The 17,432-nt window shown below is 46.6% G+C and overlaps 1 protein-coding gene across 2 annotated transcripts in view; it reads left to right on the forward strand.

The window, feature by feature from the left end:
* The window catches only part of LOC8039194 (membrane metallo-endopeptidase-like 1), a 62,263-nt gene extending 53,102 nt beyond the window's left edge, over positions 1–9,161 (forward strand). For both annotated transcript variants that reach the window (XM_040207928.3, XM_029966490.4), the window contains one exon: positions 4,393–9,161. In XM_040207928.3, the coding sequence (XP_040063862.1) occupies positions 4,393–6,516 (2,124 nt within the window). In that variant the 3' untranslated portion in view covers positions 6,517–9,161. The remainder of the gene's footprint in view (positions 1–4,392) is intronic.
* Positions 9,162–17,432: the final 8,271 nt, after the last annotated feature.

The following is a 17,432-nucleotide window of genomic DNA, read 5'->3' on the forward strand; positions in this document are numbered from 1 at the left end:
TGTTGTGCAGGTCGCGATGGAAGAAAGGAGGCTTGCTCTGGCGTGTCCGCGTCGGTGTAGCGCGCACGTCACCGAACAGACGGGCTAAGTCCTCCACGTAAGGCAATCCTGCAGTCATCGTAGGGCCGCCGTGGATCGGAGTGGTAGGGCTGACCAATTCAGCTGGGAGGCGCAGCAATGTTCCATAAACTAGATGTGATGCGGCACATCCGAGGTCTTCCTTTATGGCTGTGCGCAACCCTAGGAGGACGATGGGTAGAGACATGGCCCATTTATCTGGTGTGGAGTGGGCCATGAGGGAGGCCTTGAGATGGCGATGGAACCGCTCAACCAAACCATTTGCCTGAGGGTGGTAGGCTGTGGTCTTCAAGTGAGCGATGCCAAGAAGAGTTGTCAAGCTTCGGAAAAGGGCCGATTCAAATTGGCGTCCGCGATCGGTCACGATTTCGGCGGGAACCCCAAAGCGGGAGATCCAGGTGGACAGAAGCGCAGAGGCGACAGTCTCGGCAGTGATGTCTTTGATGGGACAAGCCTCCGGCCAGCGCGTGAACCTGTCGATGACGGTTAGGAGGTACCAGTAGCCCTGCGATGACGGTAGGGGTCCGATGAGGTCCACGTGAATGGTGGCAAAGCGCGTGTCGGAGAGTGCAAACTTTGCCAGAGGCGTGATGGTGTGCCGGGACACCTTACTCTGCTGACAAGCAATGCATGCTCGTGCCCACGCGCGGACATCAGTGTTCATGCCAGGCCAGACAAATCGTTTCGCGATTAGATTTTGAGAAGCGCGGATGCCTGGGCGTGAGAGAGCATGAAGGCTGTTGAAGATCCGACGCCGAAGTGGTAAGGGTAGACAAGGCCGTTTCCGTCCGGTCGCCGGGTCGACGTCGCAAACGATGTTTGTGCCCAAGTCGGAGAAGTAAACGTCCTCAATATGGAGAGAGGAGGTTGGGGAAGAGCGAAGGTTGCGGAGCTCTTCGTCACTCTCCTGTAGAGCAGGGAGTTGTCTAAGGTCACACCCGCGGTACTGAACTGCGGAGATGCGGCTGAGGGTGTCGGCGGGGATGTTGTGGACGCCCTTGATATGCTGAATGTCGGTAGAAAACTCAGCTAGGAATGCCAAGTGTCGCGTCTCTCTCGGAGATTATGTGACCTTAGATGATCTGAAGGCATTGGTTAGTGGCTTGTGATCTGTAAAGATCACAAACGATCGTCCTTCCAGGAAGAATCTGAAGTGCTTGATGGTAAGGTAAGCCGCGAGGAGTTCACGGCCGAAGGCACTATATCGTTGCTCGGTTGGTGTAAGTTTCTTGGAGAAGAAACCAAGCGGGAGCCACTCGTTGTTGATGCGTTGTTGCAGCACCCCTCCCACTGCGTATCCAGAGGCATCAACCATCACGCTCGTGGGGGCGTCGTGCTCTGGATGAACTAAGAGGGTAGCAGAAGCGAGACGCTCCTTGATGGTAGTGAAAGCGTTGTCTGCAGCGTCAGACCAGTCAACAGTGGCTGTTGTACCCTTCGTAGTTTGAAGGAGCGCTTCTAGGGGAAGTAATATTGCCGCGCAACCTGGGATGAACCGCCTGTAGGAATTCACCAGGCCCAGAAAACGGCGGAGCTGGCGGAGCGACTCTGGACGTGGGAAATCGGTGATCGCTTTCACCTTGTCGGGAAGAGGTCGGATGCCATTGGAGTCTACCACGTGGCCCAGGAATTTCAAGGACGGGACGCCGAACGCACATTTTTCTGCGTTGATGATCAGGCCATGTTCAGCAAAACGCTCGAATACTAGGCGCAGGTGGCGTAGATGTTCCTCCGGCGACGAGCTGGCGACAAGAACGTCATCGACGTAGGCGAAAACGAAAGGTGGTCCGCGGAGAATGGCGTCGATGAAGCGTTGGAAGCTTTGCGCGGCATTTCGCAAACCGAAAGGCATCCGGGTGAACTCGAAAAGTCCAAACGGTGTGACGATTGCGGTTTTCTTTACGTCTTCGGGAGCGACCGGGATCTGATGGTACGCTTTCTGTAGGTCGAGTTTCGAGAATATGGTACATCCGTTCAGGTTGGTGGTGAAGTCCTGAATGTTGGGGATGGGGTAACGGTCGGGGACTGTAGCCACGTTCAAGCTGCGATAGTCACCGCAGGGCCGCCAGTCGCCTGTTTTCTTCGGGACTAGGTGGAGTGCAGAGGACCAACTACTCGAGGATGGGCGAGCAATGTCGATCTCCACCATGTGTTGGAACTCTTGCTGAGCGACGCGAAGCTTTTCGGGAGCTAGCCGACGAGACCTCGCGTGTGTAGGTTGACCGCTGGTGATGATGCGGTGGACGACATCATGCCTGACCGGTTTGTTCCAGTCGGGAGCTGCCGTTAACGATGGGAATTCGCTCAGCAAGTCCCCGTAGGGCGACTGTATTGGTTGGCGAAGTGTGAAAGCAAACGGCTGGAGTGTGGAGGTTTGGCCGGTGACGAAAAGGCCTGTGGTTGAGTCATGAATTTTCTTTTGGGCCATGTCTACTAGGAGAGAGAAGTGGGACAAGAAATCCGCTCCTAGAATAGCGTGACTGACCTTGGCTACAAGAAAGATCCAACGAAACGTCCTTCGCAAGCCAAGGTTGATCGAGATTGACCTCTTCCTGTAGACGGGGATGTTGGAGCTGTTGACTGCTTGCAGGTGGCAGATAGGAGTAAGTGTGCAGTCAAAAGAATTTGCGGGTAGCACACTCACTTCAGCTCCTGTGTCGACCAGGAACTTCAGTCCACTGGTAGCGTCCGTAATGTAGAACAGGCGACCTTGCTTATTTGGGGGAGCGCTCGTCGCCACTAGCGATCCCGCGTCTTGTTTTCCGACCAGCTGCAAGTCCTGGTGCAGCGTTCCGCAGCAGCTCCAAAGCGCTGGTGATACCAGCAGTGCTGTTGCTCTTGCCGCTGTTGGTTATGCCTTGGCTGGTGGTTCGCCTGTGGCGAGGGAGAACGACGGCGGGAGCTTCTGGTCTGTGAGGATCGCCTAGGGCTGCGAGGTCGTGAAAGGCGCAATGTGCTTGTGACAAGCTCCTGTAGTTGTTGCACGTCTTCTCGCAGTGCTGCGATTTCATCCCGAGTAACCGCGGCCGCTATGGGTGCTCGAGTCGCTGGAGTTGCGGGCTCGGGGCGCTGTACTGATGAGACGGTAGATGTTGACGGGTGTTGGCTTGCAACCTCCATGATCTTATCGGCGTGGAGAGCCAAGGCAGGCAAGGACAAGTCGGATGCAGTCGCCAGGATCATTTGCACCGACGGTGGGAGTCGCTGCAAGAACAGCTCTTTCAAAAACTGGCTGTCGAACGTCGCGGCACGGTCGCCGAGAAGCGCCTGCATCTGGCGCAGAAGTTGCGATGGGCGACGGTCGCCCAGTTCTTCTGCTGAGACTAACTGCTGCAGGCGTTTTTGTTCCGAAAGCATTGTGCGTTCTAAAATGGCAGTCTTGAGCGCATCGTACGGGTTCGTCGCAGGTGGTCGTGCGAGGATGTCGTAGACCTCCAGCGCCACTTCGCACGGCAGCGAAGCCTGGACATGGCTGAACCGTACCTCTTGGGATATTATGTTGGCCAGTCGGAAGCTTCCCTCGACTTGAAGAAACCAAACTTCTGGGTACTGTGCCCAGAATGGAGGCAGGCGAACAGCGTAGGCGCCGACGGTCGCAGCGGAGGTTGCAGGAAGCCCAGCATCCGCTCGGGGAACGTTTTGACGTTCCATGCTGGGACGTCCGGGTCACCAATGTAGAGAAAGACAGACGAAAAGCGACTACGTCTGACGCATTCCAAAATCGAACTGATCTCCTCGTTTTTATTTGCACGCGATCTTCTTCTTCTTTTCTCAGTGGCTATCGCCACAACGTCATAACGTTCTTCTTTTTCTGTTACTTCTCCTCTAGTCTCGTGCTTTCTTACCACAGTCCTCATTTTTGCACGATATGTCTAGATACCATCAGCTTATTACTCTCACTCTTTCTCTTTGACGTGATAGAATTTCAGCAAGTCACATTACGTCGTCTTCTATCTTTGGAAGCAGGCGTTTGTTGTGAGCACAAATTATATATCATTTTATAACCTTCTTCTACGTCCACTATGTTAAAGAACTGGTTACAAATTAAGTATAGTGTTATCCTCGTCACGACGTCATACAGCCCTACAACTCTATTATAAATGCTTGGAGTCTATCAGTAGTCGTAGAGAATAAACGGCCGGATGGTTAGTAAATTAAATATTACATACGTTGTTACCACAATTGAATCTGATAAAATTAATAATATTTTACGTACATATTGCTACATAATTTGAGGTATGGGGAAACAATGGCGATAAAAAGTTAAAGCTTTTGTTGTACATTTTTTAATTATTGTTTTTTTTTTCTTTTTAGGAAAGACGACCAGAGAGGCCTGCCTCTAAAAAAAGATGGACCACTGCCATGATTGCTGGAAGTGTCATCCTAGCCGTTGTCGTGTTAGCTGCCGCCGTCATTGGGACTTTGTTTTCGCTTGGATTTGTGACCGTTCTTTCCGATGAACCAAAATCGGAACATTTGGCCGATGATGGGAATGTATCGAGGACGTGCAAGACTCAACAATGCACAGACGTGTCCAGCGCCTTACAGCAGACACTCACGGGAATGTACGACCCTTGCGACAACTTCTACAAGTACGTTTGCAGCGGTTGGAAGGCAGCGCCGAGCTCCAAGGTGACCAGCGTGTTTGGTCAGCATCAAACGAATTTAACAGCGTCCGTGGTTCAAGCCCTGAAATACACCAAGGTTCCGGCGGAAAATCAGAGTCCCTACCAGAAAGCAGCGGGTCTGTTTCAGTCATGTTTAAGCATTCTGGACGCCGACAATTCCGATATAGACGCAAGAAAAAGCATCTTAGAATTCCTGCGCGCACGGAAAGCTCCATTTGTCATCTACTCCGACGTGGACCCGGCGGCTTTGATGTTGGACTTTACGCTAAACTATGGCCTTTCGGTCCTGTTCGACCTGAAAGTGGACGAGGCGCACACCATCTCCGGAAGCCGCTACTTGAAGTTGCATATGCGTTCGTCTCTTTGCCGAAGACAAAAGGCCTCGACTGAGCAAGTCATGGAGCATCTAACCTGGCTGGGAATTGAAAACGAGCAAGAAAAACATAACATGACCACCATAATTACGACCGTGAATGAGTTTCTGATTAAACTTTGCCAAAAGGTAGTGGAGGATAAAGGGCAACCGGAGATGCCCATCTTCCTTCTGAGAACGTTTGAGAAAGTCGTCATGCATGCTTCAGGTGATCTTTGGAATAGCTACATGAGGGGCCTCACTGAGGGCGCTCTTCCGGGAGAGCACTACGTGGCGTTTCCAGGCAACTATGTAAACAGGTTTCTCAGAACCGTGTTTGACAAGTTAGAACGGGATCATCTGCGGCTTTGGATGAGCTGGGACGTGTCCATACAGCTAAGGCAGATGGTAGTACATAGCGCACCGGGGTCTTTCAAAATAAACAGCCTACAAGAACAGTGGGAGCAGCGGTGTCTCAAGCACACGTTTGAGGTGTTGCAGTATGCGGCGTATTCTGTATATCTCCACATCGCAGTTACAAACAAGACAGTGTCTAACGCTAGGGCGATGGTTGAAAAGATCACTCATTCGATCGGTCGCCGAATTGAAGAGTCATCTTGGCTCGAAGATACCACGAAAAAAGTTGCACTCAGAAAGTTCACCAAGATGGAGAGGATCGTCGGTTATCCCGAACCGGCTGAGTCCGCCCAAACGCTTCAAGAATACTACGCAAACTTGAAAGACGTTGGCCCTTCGTTCATCGAGAACTGGCTGCAGGCATCACATGTTTCCGCCCGGAAGGTATTGGACCGCTTAGCAGAGAATCCCCCGGTCATCAAGGTGAACACCGACATGAGCCTGGTCAACGCTCTTTACCAACCGATGCTAAACACCATGCTTGTACCCGCAGCCCTTTTGACACCACCATTCTTCGGAACCATACCAGCGGTCGACTTCGGCTCCGTGGGTCACCTTGCTGCTCACGAAATGATGCACGCCTTTGATGTAAACAGCAAAAAGCGTGACGACAACTTGAATTCGAGGGACTGGTGGACTCCTCGATCGATGGAAGAGTACAATAAGCGTGTTTTATGCCTCCGCAACTCGGCCAAGGGGGGCGGAGCGGCACCCGACCTCTCGGAACCGGATGATGACAAGGATTCCGAGATGATGAGCGACGTCCTCGGCCTACCTGGATTATTGGACGCGTACGCAGCGGAAACGTCGCTTCCCGAATCTCTGCTTCATCTCGGCGGATTGGAGAAATACACCAGCGACCAGCTCTTCTTCGTTGCCTTCTGCTACAAGTGGTGCTCCAATAAGCGTCCGGGTCGTCGCTACCCCGACTTCAGCGTGAGGTGTAACATGCCCCTGAAAAATACGCCAGAGTTTGCGAGTGCATTCAGCTGCAGTGAGGACTCTCCGATGAATCCGAGAGAAAAGTGTAGCTTCTGGTGAGAAGGACGAGGAATGTCTCCACAGTCTATACCGTAAACGGGTGCTCGCTCTGTGAAAAAAACAAAGACAAAAACAAAAACACAAATGTGGTTGGAAGGACACTGCAGATGTGGGTAACTCCACCTGTCTATTCTGCACACCACATAACTTTCCATCATCTTAAAGCTCTTTCAGAGACAAGTCATTTTATAGTGAGTAGAAAATATGTTGTGAAGACTCAAGTCTTTTGACTTGGAAATGTCTGATTATGCTATTTTTTATTGCTTCACTCATCTGTAATAGTATTTTATGTTTGCGAAAAAACTTGTCTGGCATAATTTAAAATACTCTTTTTAAATAGTGTTAATTCCCCTATGTAAAAAGTACTTAAAGACTGTCGGGCTGCTCCTGGATGTTTGCTCTCACAATTTGTTTTGCGAATAGTTTCTGTTTTTGTTTACAAAAACAACAGCTGTAGTGCGGTATAGTTCTTATGTTTATTAGGTTGGCGCAATGTTTCGAGTCATCGGGGCTGAGAGTCACCAGTTCAGGGAATAAGTACAAGTCACGATGTAAATCTATGATATTTAAGCAGGAAGTCAATATAGAATATATTATTACTGTGACGAATGTGTGAATAGTAGCGGAATATTGCGGCGTGCGAATGACATGCATCTGGTCAATGGTCTCCCTCTGTTTTTTTCAATGTGCTGCGATCTGTGGTTGTCCTAACACGAGGTCGGAAGTTTGCTGAGACGGAGATGAATAACTTAAAAATACCGTCTCTGATGCTTAGACCCACAATTTTAGTTTTCGCCAGGAGCCTTCCCTTATCACAATGGCATGAGTTCAACACCTGAGACAAAACCAAAACATTAACGAAGAACTAAGTAAACGTGTTCAATAGCTTTGCAAAGGTTGTTCCCAGCAAAAATGTTTAGAACAAATTCGCAAATTAAGTTTGTCGGCGCGGCTTCTTATATTTTCCTTTCCTACAGGGTCGCATATACATTCTAAACACAGCGAAACAATATAGAAGAGTTGGTTTCTGCATTGAACAGTTAGAAGTTTATGTTAGAGATCGGATATTTTTGTACATTTTTAAGGTGTACTATTGTTTCTGCCAGAAAGGAATTAGCATAGAATTCCTAAAAATCTAAACTCCCGACTCAGACGCATATGCCTGACTTTCATGCCATTTAGTGAGATATGGCTTCTGCTTTTAATGACCGCATGTCATTGAATGCAGAAAACGAATGACACTTAGGAATACGACTCTGGTAGCTGGAACGTCCTTTTTGTTTAAAGGGATGCTAAACCGAAATCTGGATTCCACAGAACACGGCGGCAAATGCGTGCAACGAGATGCTACAAACACCAAAACATCACTCATACAGCGATATCTCGAACGGATGTCCGTATTTTTAATAAAAAGGTGGCGCATTCGACAGATACGTTTACGTCTTGTTTTTCCAAGAAGGAGGGGGAACGGTCTCGCGTCTTTTCCGCTTCGCCGCCTTGAGGGGGCGAAACGAAGAGAGAAGGAAACGATATATTTTTACGTCATGCACCTCGTCGGCCTGGTTCAATCTCGACCACTTTTTCCAAAAATACGGCCGTCCATCCAAGATATCGCATTACGTGTAGTGTTGTAGGGATCGTAGCGTTCCGCCTACATCTCCTGCATTGTTTTTTGAAATCCAAATTTCGGTTCACCATCCCTTTAAGCGCCTTTGTCGCTGTTTTTGTAACGTTCAGCGTTTAACTTGTAGGTTAATTGCTGCACGAAAATCATTCTTATATTTAAAACTACCCCAACATGGCACTTTTTTAATGCGGATTTTTGCGTTATCATTTGAAAGGAGCCCTAACATGGAGGTCGGCCTTCTCATTCTTGTACAACCCTTTAGCGTACAGGGGTTCTATTCTAATTTATTGTCAGTGAAGTTGATCGCCATAAACTTACAAAAGCTAAAATTGACGATAAAACACACCATTGACTACACGTCAAGCTTGTTAAGTTGAAATACCGATTGTGCGGAGCATTCTAGAGTGGTCAAACTGTTGACGCCACTATCCTTACAGTACGAATTTAAGTAAAACTGGACTGAACTCACATTATTATACGTGGCTAATCGAAATATTCAAGGATATTTTATAATTTAGTTTTCTATCAAGGAAGTATTTATTTTTTTACTTTATTGTTAAAAAGCTGATTGGTATCTTTTAATCTCCGGTGCTAATATTTCAACAAATAAATGTCAAAATACCAAAAGCCGTATGACGACAGATACCCTAGATACGTTTCTTGACAAAGCGAACTATTTTACAATTTCGACCTAAATTACATTCCAACTACAATTGTTGTTGCTTAATCACTTTACTCCGATTTTGTTCCTTTTGCAGTGACATATTGTTGCAAACCGGCTTTCTTTTTCAGTAAAAGGTGTTTGTTTCGTGCTCCCATTTATTTGTAACTTTCAGCTTTATAACGGTTCTCATCACGTAATACAGCAATTTGCCACCGATGTCGGTGCACTCTTTGTTGACGTTTTTGTTGTCTCGCTATTGTTTGTAGTCGCGATAGATTCAAGTTTCGGGAAAAATATATGATTGTTTTGTATTTTAATCTACCGGTCAGAAATAAATGTTTACCTGTAATTTTATTACGATTGCCTTATTTTGGAGGAAAAGAGGGCACTAGAAGTGTTAACACAATTGTAGACACTCCATTTACATTTCATCACGAGGGTAAAAATTTCCCGCCAAATTTAGTGGGAACATTTTACCCTCGTGACGTCACACGTGACGTTATTATGGGAAAGATCTCATATTGCAACGCGTGGTTACGCCGACGCCCCTGAACCCGGAAACGGGCGCCTAAGAGCTGCGCTCTGTAGGAATTCGCGTACCGCCGCCAATACGCCAGATCCCACGCGGACCGTCAACAAACCGAGTCCAGCCTGGTTCTTTCACGGGAGCGGGATTCCGTTCCTCGTTTATTGGTACAATAAAACACAACGCTACAAAACACTGAATTTAAACTACAAATACACGCGACATCACACGCAAACCAGGGCCCCCAGGCCTCGTGTCCCGCGATTACCCTAGATCCGGTCGCCCTACACTTGCCTGGGCTCGGTAGCGCCCGAAGTTCTAAGAGGCCCTTCGCCCCCTGCTTACCGAGTATATATCAATCGATGGGCGAGGAGGTTTCTCCTCACCCGCCACGGCCTCTGCAGCGCCATCCAGTGGCAACACTAAAAAAAAAAAAGAGTCGCTATGACTCTTTTTGGGGGTATTGGTGCGCCGCAGAATTGACTCCTCCACGACTCCAGTTCGTAGAGTCCCTCGACTCTTTCTTTAAAGAGAGAGGGGGGGGGGGGGTCTTTGCGCGCTACAGATTTGACTCCTCCACGACTCCAGTTTGCATAGTCACTTGACTCTTATTTAAAAAAGAGTCCTGCGACTCTCATCACACTGGAGTCATGGTAGTGTATGGGCGACTCCAGGTGACGTAGTGAAATGCGACTCTTTAACAACTCTTATTCAACGGAGAAAGTGTGACACGACTCCTTTCTGGTAATCCCCGTGACTCTGTAACAAGAGTTGTGAAGACCATCTTTTTATGAAGAGTCCCCCGACCCCTATCGCAAAAAGAGTCATGGGAGTGTATGAGCGACTCTCCGAAAGATAGTCAGTGCTGACTCACTTTATCTGGAGTATAGCAGCCCCAGTCAAGGATCAGTTTGTTGAACAAAGGGAGGCATTAGGGAGTTTTAGAATAACGTACGTAATTTTAGCGCACGCTAGCGCTAAATTTAGCGCTTGTATTAGCGCACGCGATGCGAGAGTGTTTTAGAATAGCGTTTCTCCGTCGCGACGCAAAAGCCCAAGCATCTCGCGCTTGCGACACCATCAAGATACAGTCACAATTTTTATTTCACTCACGAAATATTGTACTTTAGGAAAAAAAAATAAGCTTTTTGGTCCAGAGTACCATTTTAGATTTGTTTAAACATGAGAATTCGACGCGAGCGGTTGGCCGGTCGTGTCCGCTTGCGTCGCCTCGGCAAGAGAGGTCTCATGTACCGACCTTCGCACATCGTACCTTCGCCGAGAAATGTTCGTGCGTCACAAGCATCAAGTTGCCGGTGATCGTTGCCAAACCGAGTAGAATGTCGTCCTGTATTGAAGATCGTATTCACGAGGATGCCGCCGACGTCGCACTCACAACGCCGCCAAAGCAGCCGCCGACATAATCCTGGAAGCCGCCATTTTTTTTAACTGTGCTCGTCTTGGCTTTAGCCAACCTCTCATCACGAATCCTCCTTGGAGAAGCGCAACGACTCATCGCGTATGCACGCTATTTCCGAGAAATAGCGCGCGCTAAACTTGTGCACGCAAAGCGCAAACCCTGGTTTGCGTTCGGAGCATGCGCAGTGGCGATGACGCTATTTTTTGCGTACGCAAAGCTTTAGCGTTCGCTATTCTAAAACTCTCTATTGTGATCGTTAGGAGATTTCTTGCCGCCTGCGAGGTTCAACTTGAATTTTGCTAAAACAAGGGTAGTAACATCAACAGTGTGAAAGTATAAAAGTTGAAATGGAAACTTCGATTCCACCTAAAAGAAGCGGTAACATCCATTGTCTGCAAGTGTAAACGTCGAAATGCAGAACTGATATCTTACAATTTCCTGTAACGAAACTTGGAAAAATGAACGATGATGGTCTTAACGATGCTGAACTGAATGCTGCTCTAACATTTATCGTGAAACACAACAGAAGCTTTCAGGATAGCATTGTTTTGTTACATTGGAATTTGCACACAACAAAAAAAAGTAAGTTTTTTTTTAATCGGCAGCTTAACTTTCTATTAGTTTGAATGTACTTATCATTTACAATAGGTTGTATATCTTCTTTATCACATGTCTGGACTATTGGCAGGAGCTGGTGTGAACGAGCATGTTCTGTTGCTTCGTGCCCGCTTGGAGTGGACAGATGGGTGGCAATAAATTGCAGGAATCTTCAAATTTAACAATAAAGATAGCTGTTTTCTCTCAGCTCATATCACTGCCATTTGTGCAAACGCAACTTCATGAGTCTTTCCATGCATGTACGCCAAACAAACCAAAAGTAATTAAAACAATTACTTTATTAGAAACTAATGTGATACATATTGGCTCAAAAGCCTCGTTCGGCTTATCACAGGTATTTTATCACAATAACTAAACAAATAACATCATAAGAAATAATACTAATACACAAAACTGGTATAACTATTAGACAAGAACGAAAATAAATTACAACGACAAGTTTTGTGAAGGCTTGCTTTGCCTGGTTGGTGTTGAGGATTTAATTAGAATAAAAATATGGCAGAAAGTTTTATAAAAGCTTTGTTTGCCTACTTGGTGTTTTTTCAAAGCTTTGTTTTTCTTTTTGCAGTTTCTTCTCTTATGGTTTGGATCCTCAGATCAACAGATGCACAAAAAAGAAAAGAAATCTAACAGAACTTTGGATACACAATGGAACACACAAACCTTTGTATTAGAGCTGGAATTTTCACCAAATACATATGGAAAACATTAAAACAGTAACCGTTATTGGTAATTCTTTTTCCCTATTCTAAGGATGTGCTCCGAGTGCTGTCACAACTTTCACAGCTCTTACCGAAATCTTTGTATTTTTTTACCCATGAGGTGCTCAAGCACAAAAAGTGTGCCTCGTCGATTCTCCCCCACATACTGACCTTTCTACGCTCAGTACATGGCTAATACCCGAGAGATTCCTGTTGAAAAGTCGAGGACGTCGATTCATAGGTCCTCACAGACAACGCACATGCAGTTCGATGTCCATGGTGCCTTCCAGTGAAAAGTAACGTTGGGTTCACGAAAGTCTTTACTGGGTCCTGGCAAAAAAAAAAGCCAATGATAAGAAATGAGTTCTGGAAATCAGACGAAGTTGTAGGTGAGCAAGGTAAAATTGTCGATGCCATGTTAAGTGCCCACAGTGTCATAGATGGGAAGTCCATGCAGCAGAGTGAAGGCAAGTGGGGCAGGTGCCCATTGCTGCCTTTCTATATTTCGCTTTCCCCAATTCTCACTTGATTGTGAAGCGTTTCGTACGGTGGAACCGGTGCATCAGGCTGTCTACCGAATTACTGATTTCAAATTCCTTGACTTCTTTAGAATTTCCGTTGACAATTTTGATAAAAACTTCCTGACCACTTCTGGGTCGAAGGATCATAATTCGGAAACGTTATTCAGCATAGTCGTGCCCCTGCGCAACCGTCAAGCGTTGTTCCGTATCGCCGTTCCACTTTCAGTGGTCAGTTTCCCTGATGAAGTATCATTTTTGACGATTTCCCTGAGAATTTCAGGTTGGTAGACACCCTGATGATGTATCAGGTTACAAATGGACACCATAAAAATGCAGACCATTGCATTCAAAATTTTTTTGCCATCAGGAGGAACCTAAAATATTCCCATGGAGAGAAAGAGAGGTGGAGGGGCGGAGGAGGCTGCTGCTGCAATTCTACTTTTTTTCTTTTAAAAGAATATCAATTTAAGGCTCAAAGGGAACGTAAGTAATAAATAAGTAAGTGCACTGAGAGCACTTGAAGCACAAGAGGCACGGTCCCTACTGAGGAAAGAGGGGAGGGTACCAAGTCTAGCTGTACCTGTTCTGCAGCACCCTGCATAAGCTAGGTGCTAGGCAAGACTGGGGCTCATCTACTGAGAGCAGGCACTTAGCCAGGAATTTGTTTCGGGGGGGGGGGGGGGGGGGGGGGGGGCGCCTATGACAAAATGCTGTATGAGGGGGAGGGGCGAGAGGAGGTCCCAGCGAAATCGAAGATTTGGGGGGGGGGGGGGGCCGGCCCCATGGGCCGCCCCCCTGGCTACGTGCCTGACTGAGAGTGTTTAGTGCAGTCAAAGAAAGCCTTAAAAATCTTTGCTGGGCAAGCTGCTTCGTGGCTGCAATGAAAGAAAGGGTACATTAAGACAGGGACAAGGAAGGAAGGGAAGCCTTTTTCTGAATAAACTAGTTGGTAGTGAGTGCTTGTTTCTTCCTTTCTCGTCCTCGTCTTATTGTGCTCCCTTTTTAGTTGTAACGAAAGCAAGCCACGATGGAATTTAGAGAGGGCTAAAAACTTGCTTTAACATCTGTGTGCATGTGAGGGAACGCTTCATGTACAAGGCCTACTACAAGGTAGTAATCATCACAATTTTCCATCTGAGTAACAAAAAAATGTATCTCTGCATTACAAAATATCCTTTAACTTTTTGTGTGCTGTACCGATATAGGCATCTTTTGCATGCAGAAATGGTGGGACACTAAAATTAATAGTAATTTGTTTATCATCTTTGCTTAGATAAATGTTTCTCAAGTTTGGCAGGAAAGAACCGCCTTCGAACATAAGCCCAAAATCTTGTCTGTGGTTTGTTTTAAGTCATGGCCAAGTACTCCTAATAAAATATTGAAATAACCAGTTGAGAAGACAACGGATGATACTTATCTCACTTGGTCTCCAGCTTAAAAAAAATGTTTACAGATTGGCATAGCGAAGACACCCTTTCAAACAGATTTATCTTAAACAACCATAGTTACATGTGATCTATCTTTAGAATGAGTAGTTACATCGACCACGCAAACGGCACGGCTTGCCTCCGCTCTTGTCCCTTCCCCTATCTTGTTTTCTTTTGCGAGGATCGGCATTGATAACAATAGCGTAGGTCTTGACGACAGCGAAAGTAGCTTGTAAGTGGTTGTCTGCACCAATTTAATAATAACAGTCTAACCCTCTTATTTAAGAAGGCAAACAAGGCGATGCTCTCCCCCTGAAAAAAAAAAGGAGCGAAGTAGGTTAGAGTAAGACCATAGCACCTCTATACTCACAAAGCCTGCCAGTTCGACGACGGAGTCATAGAGTGCCTGGTCACAGATTTGGAGCGTGAGGATTTGATAGCACAGAGCATTAAAGAGCCATTCCTCGGGGAACCTGGACGTCAGCACACAGCTTTTGCAGTGGTGAGGACCCAAAACAAATGTTTTTCGTGTTTCGAGTCCGCTGCGGCGAGACTCTTCTCTGTTGTATGCCACTCCACCTTTTCCATTTCGGCGACCGCTTCTCGTGGCAATCTGCCAGGTTTTGTCAGTATAAAGGAGGCTATAGTACGACATATGCTGGTGCTCTGTAGCCATCCTGCTGCGTAATCTTTGGGCAGCCCCTTACACTCTAAAAAAAAGGGAATCAACGATGACTCCCTTTGAGGGAGTCAAAGTCTGTCCCTGTGGTGGCTCCTTTAAGAGACTCAAATCACTCTAGCGCCCAGTGGAGTCATCAGACGCCCTCTCCACTAGAGTCCGCTGACTCTCTCAGCTGGTGGTGTCACGTGACGACTTCCCTCTCTGGAGTCAACTGATCCCCTCTCACAAGGAGTCAGTGGATTCTCTCGGTAGAATTATGGCACTCCAGTATTGCAGGAGTCAGGCGACCCTTTCACTAGAATCACGAGACTCCAATATCCAAAGGAATCAGGCTACCCCCCTACGGGAATCACTGGATTCTTTTTCTTCTGGAATCACGTGACTCTCTATCGGGAATTGTTAGATTCCGTTCCTGGTTTCCCACGATTCCCCCGAAGGGAATTACTTGAATCCTTTTTTCCTAGACTTACCTGACTCCTGCACAGGACTCTCTGGATTCTGTTTTCAATGGAATAATTTTCATGCTATAAAGAACCGTAGTGAAATGACGTGATTTTATTTAAAACCACATGCCCCTCCAAATACACCACGCAGGAATGTGGTGGATAGTGGTGGGGGAGCTTTTCATGGAATTACATGAGGTGCAATATCACAGTTTTATTTCATAAACAAAATATTTTTACAATTTCACTCCAACTGCTCACATGTTGTTGACAGCAATGGGCTACTTGCAGCCCATTGCAGTAAACAGCACGCGGCTAACAACGAATAGCTGTTGCCGCCTTCATCGCAGCCACGGATGGCAGAGACTGCTTCATGTTACACAGGTTTTCTAAAAGCAGAAACGTGTTTTTCACGTGTGGGCCATACTCCACATTAAACGCCCGATACGCGCAAAAGGCCAGCTCGATAGCCCCCGGGATATCCAGAGCTGGAAGCTTGAGACTCTCAAACGTCATTCTTGCAGCGTCAGAAGTTGTGGGATGACGCCCGCTGTAAGTCACGGCCGGGTAGACTGACGTCTTTGTGGGATCCTGAAAGATAAAAATATCTAGTTGAGAGAGCGCTAAACATTGTTGATTAATATAATGGTGCCATATTACTAAACGTAGCGTTTAAGTCATGATCTAAGGTGATGCCAGAAATGCCATGAGACGCAATAAGACGGTGGTTTGTATGGGTGACTTAAGATTCAGTCGCCAGTTTGGAAACTTGCCTCTTACTGCAGCCCTTAATACATCCGCATGAAAAAATTAACGTAAAATGAATGTTTTACATGTCGAAATGTATACATGAAAGGAACTATGTGTGACCTCTCTTTTATTGGAATGTATAGACGACTTTGGATTAAAGTTCTCAGGAACATTGGGGAGATAAAAATTCCCGCTAACTCTTCAAATTGTAAGAGTACAGAAAAATCTAAATAAAGATACGAAGCACAAGCAATTTTCAAAATTGAAAGAAAACAACATACATGAAAATACAAATAGATTTTTAGCCGTAAGTGCACTTTCAAATCAAGGCTTCTTTATCCTGCAGCGGACATCAGTCGAAGTGATAAAACTTCCGCAAGAGGTTCATTCAGCGCGCTAGCAGCTGAATGTGCCTCTATACTTCATTTCAGCTTCCGTGCGACCGAAGTCGACGGTTGCCACACTGCGCGAGCCAAGCTGCGAGTCGGGAACGCACAGAGCATTGGGCTCGTGCCTAAGCTTTGACTTCGACCAAAACTAGATTACTCTTTTTTTTTTTTTTTATGGAGTTGACGTTAACGATATTCCGGCATATTGTGCAAGATGCCGGGGTACCTTGCAAAATAATTGATAGAAAGGCTGTAAAATTTTCTCTCGAATATATTTTGGACAGTTTTCGCGAGCGTTTTGTATTTTCTTGAAATTCTGGCGAAGGTGTTTAACCATTTGAATCAATGGCATTTGGTAGTGAGAAAAGACATACACAGAAGCTGCGCGAACACATGCGTCAAATCACCTTTTATAACTGGCACCTCGCGCTTGCACCGCTTACATTATTTTTATTAGCTGTCCCGGTGTAAATTGATTTGCGACAAACAGGCGTACGGTAGCGCGTCGCGGCTCAGGGCACGTGGAGCGTAAGCTCGCGGCTCGGAATACTGGGTTCAGCCCCAGCCCCCTGGCCTTTCTTATCTGGATGAGCAATGTACCGTCACCCGTTTGTATAATTAGTGATCTCTACACCGTGTTACTTCTAAGAAGCCTAGGCTAGCAGTTGTGCTGCACTAACTCAATTTCTCGTCTACTGCGTGAACCACTGTCGCTATGACGTAGACAGACTTCGCTATATATAAAACTCAGCACAAAATAACTTTGCTTGGCTTTGATGTTGAACAATAGAATGCGACAATGAACTGCAGGTTACCTTGGGAGGGATTTTTTTTTTGCAAGTTTTAAATATAGCATTGAATAAGAAAATTGTAACATATTGCCACTTACATTGTATATGTGCACAGGTCGTAGTACAGCAACTCGATGATACGATGCCGAAGTGGATCAAGAATGTTGCCCTTGGTCAGGGTAACCAGCCTAGCTCGAATGTCAACAGGACCTCCGGTAGCCTGTACGCCTTCGGGTCCCTACTGGAGCAGAGCAGAGCCCTGCGTTGCCACTGGGGAAATTATCGGTGTAATTGCTGTGGTCACCGCCGTCAGGACACCTGACGACTGTGCTACTGGCTCCACGACAGCAGTGCAGG

This window comes from Ixodes scapularis, unplaced genomic scaffold (assembly GCF_016920785.2).
Source record: "Ixodes scapularis isolate PalLabHiFi unplaced genomic scaffold, ASM1692078v2 PGA_scaffold2__306_contigs__length_199485367, whole genome shotgun sequence".
NCBI lineage: Eukaryota > Metazoa > Arthropoda > Arachnida > Ixodida > Ixodidae > Ixodes > Ixodes scapularis.